The following is an 11,679-nucleotide window of genomic DNA, read 5'->3' on the forward strand; positions in this document are numbered from 1 at the left end:
AAAATGATCAAATTGCAAAAATGAACAAATTGCAAAAATGAACAAATTGCAATAATGAACAAATTGCAAAAATGAGCAAATTGCAAAAATGAACAAATTGCAAAAATGAGCAAATTGCAAAAATGAACAATTTGCAAAAATGAACAAATTGCAAAAATGAGCAAATTGCAAAAATGAACAAATTTATATCACAAAGAGTTACGGTTTGATACTTCAATATAGAGGTCCAATAACCTGAGTGTCTTGTTACACAGAAAGTAAATATTTTAGTCAAACAAATAAACAGAAGATTAGGTGGAGTTTTGGGGTATACAGAATCTTATATTACATCTTGTAATATAGACAGGGCAGGATTTAAGGAAAATTAAATTGAATTTACAAGTGCAGTCTTTCTTTTATAAAATAGCGCGTGCCTTTAGATCAGGGGTTCTCAACCTGTGGGTTGCGACCCCCTTTGGGGTCGATTGACGATTTGTCAGGGGTCGCTAAGACCATCGAAAATATGGATTGTTATTGTCTATTCTTCTATTGCTGTATGTGTGTGTGTGTGGGGGGGGGGTCGCGGCAGAGTGGGTGGGGGGGGGGGGTTGTAAAAAGGGGTCGCCGAGAATAAAAGGTTGAGAACCGCTGCTTTAGATAGTATTTTTTTTTTATTAATAAGTGGATTTTTATTAAAGCTTGCGCAAATGTGTAGGGGCCTCCACAAAATTTCTACCCCGGGGGCCTCTACATACTTAAATCCAGCCCGGAATATAGATCTAATTGACATTTTTGTTTCCTAGAGACCTAATTGACATCTTGACCTACATGACATTCTATCGTGTACAGACCTAGATGACATTCTATCGTGTACAGACCTACATGACATTCTATCGTCTACAGACCTACATGTTATTCTATCGTCTACACACCTAATTGACATCTTGACCTACATGACATTCTATCGTCTACAGACCTACATGACATTCTATCGTCTACAGACCTACATGATGTCTTGTTTCTGCGCCGGACTCAAAGCTGTTCTACTGTCGTCTGCAATGCCGATGGAAGACATTTTTGTCTCGGAGTTATGGGGTATAGACACGTGAAATATCACGTGTTCCTGGTCACGACCTTGACCCACCAACTCTCTGTTGCTGCTAACAAAGACAATGTCGATGTTCTGATTGAAGATCTCCCGGGCTACTGCAGATAGAAGACCTGGAAAGAACATATAGTCATATGTAAACTAAATAAAGTATTCTGTGTAAGCATTGTTAGTGATTTTTTGTCTTTAGGATCTAAATTTGGACGACGTATAGCAAAGCATTGGCTTAAGGTCATCACGTGACTTGGTCACATGACGGGGAGGCATGAACACTGCGGATATTACAGTGGTACCGAGCATCGGAATGTTAAGTTTCCAAACCCTCAAGTACTTCTCGGAACTGCCTGACCCCTAGCTCTGATAAGTTTGATCACAGATATCTGTAATAGACTCTAAAACAACATGAGCTTCCATAAACACAGTGATTTTATTCGTCTCTATTTATGTTCTTTACTCCAGCCACTTGTTCTCTAAAACTGACTTCCTTTTACACACAGTCCTGACACACTGCTGTTCACTCAACAATGTACACTCAAGGTCCACTGGTCATTTCATACACATGCACACACACTGCACTACCAGCCACGCAAAACACATACACTTACTATCACATCTCCCTCCTTAAAAGCTTTGAGATATCGACTGACGACTATACAAATGATTTCTCTGTCTCACTATAAACAAATGAGTAAACTGAATACATGTTTAACACAACAGAATGTTCAATTGATAATATTATCAATAGTAACAATATTAATTATAAAATGTGTAGTAAACAAACAAGAGTCTAGGTTTACAAATAGAGACATCAATTATATCAAAATTGCATTATAATAAAAAGGTATACATGTATCTAATTATCTGCGTCATGGTAACGTACTGGTGGCCGAACTTGCCTACCATATCGAGGTATTACTGGCGGCGGATTGGTAGTGGTAGTCTGTTCAAGTTGCACATTTGTATCGCTCACGTTCTCTGGCTGTGTGGTTTGACCGTTAATGACTGTCTCTGGGGTGTCCATTTCAAAAATATCAGGAATGACCCTTGATTTTGTACATGCGTCTCTTAACATTCTTCTATTTCTTCGGTGTTTTTACCCAGTAGGATCTTGGGGTCTCCGCTTCTGAGCTGACCACTGAGATGATACACTTACTACCACAATATCTAGGTCAATAATATGTTTGATATGCAATGCCACTGTACATAAATTTTGCCAAGTAGAGTTTATGGTTGGGATATTGTTCTTTAATTGTATTAACTAACTGTTTTCCTCAGTCAAAGCACGGGCTCCATCATTTGTTACACTTACCATCTTCATAAGTGGAAACTATTCACTTAAATAAGTATCTCTGGTAATACGGTGGAGTTTGGGTGCTCAGATACGGTCTGAAGGTTCAAACATAAAAATCTCAATCACACAATCCTACAGTCTCAGTCTAATACATGGGGCGTCGATAAAACCCCAAAGGAGAAAACTCATACTCTCTATAGTAACTAAGGAGACAAATTGCCTTAAGTCGGGTACTACGACTTAACTCCCGACACTAGAGAATGATGACAAATTTTGACGCCAGTCCAAAGTACACCAATTATAGTAACGGCCGGTTGGCTCACTTTTTTTAAATAATCGATGATTTAATAAGCAAAATATTTAAAAAATCATTTCTTTAAAAAAAGCTAATCTTAGAGAAAGAACTCCGCACTTACAGCTATATCTCTCAATAATGTTTAACTTGTGTAATTGGTTCTTGTTTTTTTAGGTACAATGTATAATTGTTTACAGTTTAAACTTGATCCGACAATGGGTGTCGCCGAAATAACGAGTTAACTCTTTCTCTCCTAACTGACGATACCAGCGTTGATTCCACCAGAATGTGGTAAATAATTACGGAGAGAAAAGAGTTAAATTATCTAATGGGACTAAACCCCACCTGTTTTACCGTGAATACTGAAGGATTTATTTCTCTTGTTAGTATCAAACAAACAAAAAATTACCAGTAATTAATTTTTGTTATTGATTCATGTCTTGTCTAAGACGATGAATAATTTGTGCGAAGCCGAGAATGGGTGTGGTAGAAAACGTGTACAAACTTTTTACCACACAGACAGACAAACAGACAGACAGAGTTGATGTAAGCTTTATAAACACTCGCATGTTCCTCACAGTGTGAGACTCCACGAGAGTTGCGTGTTGATTGTGTCACGTGATCAAGATCTGCGTGTTTGAGTCAATAAATGAATCATTTATATGTCCTGTCTGTCCTCCAGTTCTTTTGATGTTGTTTTTGTGTGTTTGTGTTTTGTTCTGTTTAGTGTACTGTTTGGTGTACTGTTTGGTGTACTGTTTCGGGTACTGTTTGGTGTAGTGTTTTGTGTACTGTTTTGTTTACTGTTTGGTGTACTGTTTGGTGTACTGTTTTGTGTACTGTTTGGTGTACTGTTTGGTGTACTGTTTTGTGTACTGTTTGGTGTAGTGTTTTGTGTACTGTTTGGTGTACTGTTTGGTGTACTGTTCTGTGTACTGTTTGGTGTACTGTTTCGGGTACTGTTTGGTGTAGTGTTTTGTGTAGTGTTTTGTGTACTGTTTTGTGTACTGTTTGGTGTATTGTTTTGTGTACTGTTTGGTGTACTGTTTGGTGTACTGTTTTGTGTACTGTTTTGTGTACTGTTTTGTGTACTGTTTGGTGTACTGTTTTGTGTACTGTTTGGTGTACTGTTTTGTGTACTGTTTGGTGTACTGTTTTGTGTACTGTTTTGTGTACTGTTTGGTGTACTGTTTTGTGTACTGTTTGGTGTACTGTTTTGTGTACTGTTTGGTGTACTGTTTGGTGTACTGTTTTGTGTACTGTTTTGTGTACTGTTTGGTGTACTGTTTTGTGTACTGTTTGGTGTACTGTTTTGTGTACTGTTTGGTGTACTGTTTCGGGTACTGTTTTGTGTACTGTTTTGTGTACTGTTTGGTGTGCTGTTTCGGGTACTGTTTTGTGTACTGTTTCGGGTACTGTTTGGCGTACTGTTTCGGGTACTGTTTGGTGTACTGTTTTGCTTTGATGAGAACTGGTCATTACAGTGAAAGCACACTTCCAGTTAAAATAAAAAAAAGTTTTAAGTCTTAGTCTTAAGTCTTAGCCCCAGTCCTGGTATTTATGACAAAGCCTATGTCAAATTACTCCGTCTGTCTGGGGGGGGGGGGATTTCTTTTAGATGTTTGTCATCAAACTTACCATTGGATCAAGTTGATATTTTGAACGACTAGACAATACACGAATCCGTCAAAAATTAACCGATTAGTTAATCAATAAGAGGTAATTAATTAATTTCGGTTTATATAGAAAAAGGAGAGACTAGCCTTCCATTATTGAGAGATTGTGTGCTGTATCCCATAGTATTATAGTGTTTAAAAAAAAAAAGTATTTTAAAATTTTGCTTCTTTCAGTCTTAGCCTTAGTATTCTTATCTTATCTTATCTTATAAAAATACAGACGTTACTTTAAAAAAAAAGAAGACGATTACGTCCTACGTGTATTCCTAGGTCAATCTAGTTATGCATGTTAACCAATGACTTAAATTCTGCCAAGTCACTGGTTTTCCTGGCTGTCTCAGGCAACCCATTCCATGCTCTAATAGCACTGGTGAAGAAAGACCGTTTGTAGTTTTAATTTACGATCTTAGTCTTACTCTACTTAGTATATTACTCTTAAATTTAGTCAAACTAATGTGGTAATCACATAGTATGTATAATTTCTTGTTTCTAATCTTTCGACTCAGGACCGGACACAACAGAATGCGACAACACATGTACCGGAAGCTCAAAATTGGAACCAGTGAAATCTACCCATGTGGAGTATCACCAGAGAATGCCGACCACGTCCTCCAAAACTGCTCTCTCTACCAAGAGGCTCGTATAAGACACTGGCCCCCCAAAACACCTCAATAGAAAGAAATCTATATGGAGAGCTCCCTGATTTGGAAACCACTGCGCAGTTCATCTCATGTATTGGTCTAGTCATATGAACACTCCAACATAACAATGAGAACGAAGAAGAAGAAGAAGAATGTCTTTATATAAAAATATAGTACAAAATCGATAACAATCTTGAGTTAAAGTTTAAATAAGCCTTAGATCTACGTACAGCCGTACACACAAATAACGCCTGAGTATATCGACAGAATGCTTCGCTATTATTGTTTTTTTTTTAAATCAACCAAACTCGGAGCCATACATAAAGAGAGACTGAATTCAAGAAAATAATTAAATTGCCTGACCTAAAATATGGCGCTGTGACGAGGTCCTAGAAAAGTTACATTTTTTCAGCATAATAAACTCATTAATTGATCTCAGACGTGAGAGTCAGAATGATGTTGTTGAAGAGAACTGGCCGGTGATGAGATTTTTGTTTTGTTGCTTTTCAGATGGATGGGATTTTTGAGGACTAGAACTACAGCTGGTTCTGAGATTTTTTAAAATTAGAACTACAGCTGGTTCTGAGATTTTTTAAAACTAGAACTACAGCTGGTTCTGAGATTTTTGAGGACTAGAACTACAGCTGGTTCTGATATTTTTGAGGACTAGAACTACAGCTGGTTCTGAGATTTTTTAAAATTAGAACTACAGCTGGTTCTGAGATTTTCGTTAATTAGAACTACAGCTGGTTCTGATATTTTTGAGGACTAGAACTACAGCTGGTTCTGAGATTTTTTAAAATTAGAACTACAGCTGGTTCTGAGATTTTCGTTAATTAGAACTACAGCTGGTTCTGAGATTTTTGTTAATTAGAACTACAGCTGGTTCTGAGATTTTTTAAAATTAGAACTACAGCTGGTTCTGAGATTTTTTTAAATTGGAACTACAGCTGGTTCTGAGATTTCTGTTAATTAGAACTACAGCTGGTTCTGAGATTTTTTGTTAATTAGAACTACAGCTGGTTCTGAGATTTTTTGTTAATTAGAACTACAGCTGGCTCTGAGATTTTTTGTTAATTAGAACTACAGCTGGTTCTGAGATTTTTGTTGATTAGAACTACAGCAGGTGCTGAGATTTTTGTTAATTAGAACTACAGCTGGTTCTGAGATTTTTGTTGATTAGAACTACAGCTAGTTATGTGATTTTAGTCGATAAATACTACAGCTGGTCTGATATTTTTGTTGATTAGAACTACAGCTGGTTCTGAATATGATATGTGTAACACATTCACAAAGACGCCAAAAAGAAAGTACGCCAATTGAAATATCCGTCCATTATCCCTAATGTAGATTTACATCTCATGGAAATAAAGTTTGAAAAACTGGATCAGATTTTCGCTAAAAGAAAAAAAAAACAATCATCAGACTCTGATTAACCCGGATGTGCTTCTTACAATACCTCTATGTAGGTCACAGCTGGGGCTGCGTAGCAACAGGAAATACTGCATTCCTCATTAATTTTCGGAATCGAAGACAATCCTTATTATTATGTTAGAAATGAACGAGTAGTCATTCTCTGGCGCTGCCAGGGTCGAGTTTCGCTAAAGAGAAACAAAATTCATCGTAGTCCCTTTAACAGTTTCCACTGAGGAATTTTCTGGTGATGTGGCAGGTCTGCAGCAGTACCGCCTTCTGACAGGCAACGAAGATGTTCCTAGGAATGTTAAGGGCCTTGAAGGTGTCTGTGAGGTCAGTTGTTATTATCCCCTCGGTTGATATAACAATGGGGTATATTGTTATTTTGGACAATTTCCATAGACGCTTAATCTCCAAGCCTAGGTTCCCATATTTTCTTTGTTTTTCTATCTCAGTTTTTCTTAAATTATGAGACAGTGGTACGGCGATATCGATAATGGTAGCGGTTTTTTCTTTTTTATCGATGAACAGCAGATCCGGGCGATTGAAATCTACCGTTTTGTCGGTCAGAATAGGCCTATCCCAGTACAGCAGATGTTCAGTAGACTCGAGAACCTCTTGCGGAGAGTATTTATAATAAGGGGGAGTGTCCTTACCGATCAATTTGTACGTCAAAGCCAGGTGTTGGTGTATTAACTTTGCAACTTGGTTATGGCGACCTAGGTAGGCTGATTCTGATAGGGCTGGACATCCTGCCATAATGTGTTCAATCGACTCGCCCACATTTCCACATTTTCGGCATTTGTCGACAACATTGAGTTTCAGGATATGCTTCTCGTAATTTTTTGTCCTGATTACTCTGTCCTGTATTGCTGTAACAAAGCCTTCTGTTTCAGGGTAGAGATGACCTGCTTTGAGCCATGTTAAGGAAGCAGCCTTGTCGATGTTGTCCCCATGTAATGAAGCCGGAAATTTTCCGTGGAGTGTTTTTTCTTCCCATTGGCGAATCTCATGCCCTACGTCGTCCAAACCGATATTGACATCAGCATTGTGTAGGTTCAGAGGGGTTGCATCGGAGTCGTATTTCCGTAGGACGCGATTCTCTAAAACAGCTCTTATAATTTGTCTAGAAATTTGAAAAGTTGATGTATACAGTTGGGAAAAAGAATTACTAGATTGTTGGCCACACTAGGAAAACTCTAGTTTGGCCGTTATAATTTTTCAAAGTAAAAAAAAAAATTAAAAAAATTAAAATTGGCTCGAGAACTATAAAATATTGGACGGACTACACGTCTTCCTATAACCACTGCCCTATATAATACGTGCCTATGTAACGCACATTTGACTTTATGTATACTATAAGACTACTGCGGCTTGAGCAGAACGAAATCCATCAATAATCTAAACCTAACAAATCTTATTTCCTGATGCACTGAATTCATCCATACAAACTCATTCATAAAGCATTAAAAAAAAAGCAAATCTCTAAAGGATAAAAAGATTTCTTTTTTTAACGTGGTCCCAGCGTTATCAAAGAAAGACTAATCATCTCGGGAGAAAGTAAACAATGGGCGAGTTCTCTTTCTTTTTTCACGGTTAAAATTACTTTAAATTTTTTTTTAAAAACCTTTTGCAATTTCAACTTTGAATTATTAATACTTTTTTTTTACAATACACTCGTCCAATACATTTGTTATATATATGTATATATATATATATATATATGTATATATATATACAGAGATAATTAGTAATAATATAATTAGTTACAGCTTGTTATACTCGTGTCTGCACCATCTCGAGAGGAAACAAAGAACCAGTGGTTCATCTGGGTGCATGGATTGTCTTCAGAGACATAAAGAGCAATATGATGTAAAGGTCATTTGTTTCTGTGGCCCACAGTTAACGAGGGTGTCATGTGGCCAGTACAACGACCAACCGCCTTGACTTTTTCCCAACTAATGACAGGTACCAATAAAGCGGGGTGGGGACTAAAAGGCACAGAGTAAACTTTTGATTTTTAGTTGGCGACAGTGACCTTTCAATATGGCGTCCTTGACATTCTTTTTTTTTTTTTTTGCTTTTTTTTTCAAGATCTTTCCCAATCTTCCTCTCTTCGTTTTTCTTGCAATCTTTCTTACGGTTTCATTGTATTGCTACCACATTTCTTCATATTGTTTTCTCTTTTTTTTTTTCTCTCTTGCTGTATTGATTTCCTTCAAGAATATAAGGATCTTACAAATTAAAGTGTAAGCAAACAATAGACTGACGTGCGAATGGGAATCCCAATAAAGAACTTTAACTGACATTGGACTTGCAGCTTGAATAACTTCGTCAAGGTGGGTGCAGTTAAAGTTCTTCCCACAGAGACATTTATTTAACTTTACTATTAAAGATCTAAAGAAATGTAGTCTAGCCAGCCTTACCTTTGACCAGGGGATAGTATCCTGTCCTAGTACTGTGATAGTGCAGAATTAACAGGCCCTCCTGTTGCGTCTCACACCTGGGTTGAAAGAAAATTGCAAAAAATATTATGTTATTGCGATTGCGAAAACTTTCTGGAAACTTCCAACAGAAGGGCCAATAGGGCAAGTCTGTGGAGGAGTTTGGAAGCTCAAGCCCATTTAAGTTTGAGGCATTTACATGGTTTTAGAATTATATTTCCACACAAAAAATAAAATTCCTAACAGCTTTTTAGTCGTCGGTGGTTGAGCAGTAAAGACTATGACTTTAAATTCCGGGATCTTTGGGTGTCTCAGAGTCCACCCAGCTCTAATGGGTACCTGGCATTAGTTGGGGAAAAGTAAAGGCGGTTGGAAGTTGTGTTGGCCATATGACACCCTCGTTAACCGTGGGCCACAGAAACAGATGAACTTTACATCATCTGAAAGGGAAACATTATTTTAGCCGTCGACCTTACACATTTCTAAACTAAGAGAACAAATCCAGGCAGTTACCGTTGTAAACGGTAGAAATAGATGTTCTAATAAGCAGTCGCAATCGCTAAATGGTCACACCGAGTGAACAGTGTCAATATTGAATTTGGTGGACCCCAGAACACACGAATCCTTTACAATCATTCACAGTATTCGATTCCCTACGGAGATCCGATTGGTCAGATAGACTAAGCTTTGTTTAATATTTTTCCAGAATGATGTGGTGCTGTTGAAAACACTAAAACAGTAGATTTGAAGGCTGCCAGCAACATATGGATGACTGTGCTACTGAGACACAAATCTCTTCATATCATTCATGTACTTTTAATATACTTTTTTTGAAATGTGGCTTTTTTTTTTAAAACTTTTGCTACCATTTCTCTTCCCATCATATATTTATTACTCTGATAAATGTTATAAAAGAGTTTTTCAAGTATTTTATCTTACAGGCTGATCAGCATTCTTTTAACATGTGGTTAACAAAGGTTAATACGACCGTCCATTAGGCCAAGTAACGAATCTAATTATCCTTAGCCATTCAATAGTTGTGTAAAATGCCGATGCTGCCCCTGAACCATACCAAAGACCAGACTCTCCCACAAGGTCAAGGATCAATGACCCCAAGCGTTAACTAACCGGTCAAACTGTTTTGACCTTTCCATTGACTGGCTAGGGCCTATCGAGTGCAGAAGAGTTTTCAGAAATTCATCTGATTTTTTGTTTTTTTAAAGTTTATTTTATATTAAACTAGCCAGATGTGACCAGCGGGCCGCGGGCCTTAGTTTAGGTATTACTGATCTACTGGATTGAATTTAGAAATTTAGATCTATGTCAAACATGGAGAATGTTTCCTTCACATATTTAAATTTTGCCACGAAAATAAAAGTAGAGTGTGAAAACGGGTTTACCCGTTCAGCCGATATATTCATATTCAGTATAAATTACTGTGAAAACAATAGAGCATAGAACGGGTTGCCTGAATCAGCCGGAAAAACAATGACTTAGCATAGTTTACGTCTCTAACTAACGTGCACGACTAGATACTCGTAGGACGTAATTATCTTATTTTGTTAATAGACGTCTTTAATATATATATATATAATTCTCTTCATCGCTCAAGAGTTTGGATGAGAAGAAGAAGTAAAGGAAAGATCACTCTTTTATTTCTGCAATTTTTTTTTTATAGTTTTCAAAAGATTTTTAATAATGTCCGGATATTTCCATGACTTTTACCTATATTTTGCAATTTCAGAAGATTTCAAGGCGTTCCTGGTAAATCAGGAGGCTGCTAGAATTCAGTTACAAAATGGTTTAATTTAAATAATTTACACCCAGAATTAGCGCGGGTCCTTTGTTCATGATATAAGAGATGTAGTTGTTACTTAACAAGAAAAACATTAAAATTATATATTTTTTTAAAGACTACTTACTTTATGCAACTTATTGAGCGATTGTTTTTCTCTTAAAAATTAATGAATGTTAGTTTTAAAAATTTTTTTTTTACCCCGCTCTCTCCCCTTTCTCCATAAGAAAGGGCCCTGGTTAAGCGAATGTATAGATCTAGTTCACTATTAGTATTCCAATTACAATCTTTTAGATCTAGACTTAGACGACAATGCGCAAAATTTTCCTGAACATTAATTTATCAAACTCATGAATCAATAAAACTTTACATTCAGAAATTACCGAACGCGATAGTCCTTTCAAAAAACGCGATAGTCCTTTCAAAAAACGCGATAGTCCTTTCAAAAAACGCGATAGTCCTTTCAAAAAACGCGATAGTCCTTTCAAAAAACGCAATAGTCCTTTAAAAAAACGCGATAGTCCTTTAAAAAAACGCGATAGTCCTTTCAAAAAACGCGATAGTCCTTTCAAAAAACGCGATAGTCCTTTCAAAAAACGCGATAGTCCTTTCAAAAAACGCGATAGTCCTTTCAAAACCGATGTAGGATCTAGACCTAGGTTTGGTCTCTAGCCAAATTGACGTTTATTTATTTTTTGCTTTGAAAAATTATAACGTTCAAAGTAATACTTCCCCGATGTGGTCAACGAGCTAGTCATTCTTTTCTCAGCGAAATACATCAACTGTTTAAATTCATAGGGAAATCGTTAGAGTAGTATTCGAGATCACCTTCCTCCCTTCATCAAGTTGTGACTTGAATTGAGGTATTGTAAAAAACTAACCAAAAGTAATTAGTGTTGTCCCAAAAATTAATCTTTGAACCACTGTGACGTTTGAACGAAAGTAAGTTATGAACGTTGGTCTACAATGGGTCTGGGGACACAGCCGGTTGTGACGTCACAAATATTCCGAAAGATGGAAACCGGAAGCAGCGA

At 37.0% G+C, this 11,679-nt stretch overlaps 1 protein-coding gene across 2 annotated transcripts in view; it reads right to left on the reverse strand.

The window, feature by feature from the left end:
* Positions 1-11,679, reverse strand: part of LOC106062493 (guanylate cyclase soluble subunit beta-2-like) — a 73,756-nt gene that overhangs the window by 24,130 nt on the left and 37,947 nt on the right. For both annotated transcript variants that reach the window (XM_056028136.1, XM_056028135.1), the window contains exons 6-7: positions 8,833-8,909; positions 987-1,200 (exon numbers count right to left, since the gene is read on the reverse strand). In XM_056028136.1, the coding sequence (XP_055884111.1) occupies positions 987-1,200; positions 8,833-8,909 (291 nt within the window). The remainder of the gene's footprint in view (positions 1-986; positions 1,201-8,832; positions 8,910-11,679) is intronic.

This window comes from Biomphalaria glabrata, chromosome 4 (genome assembly GCF_947242115.1).
Source record: "Biomphalaria glabrata chromosome 4, xgBioGlab47.1, whole genome shotgun sequence".
Classification (NCBI taxonomy): Eukaryota; Metazoa; Mollusca; class Gastropoda; family Planorbidae; genus Biomphalaria; species Biomphalaria glabrata.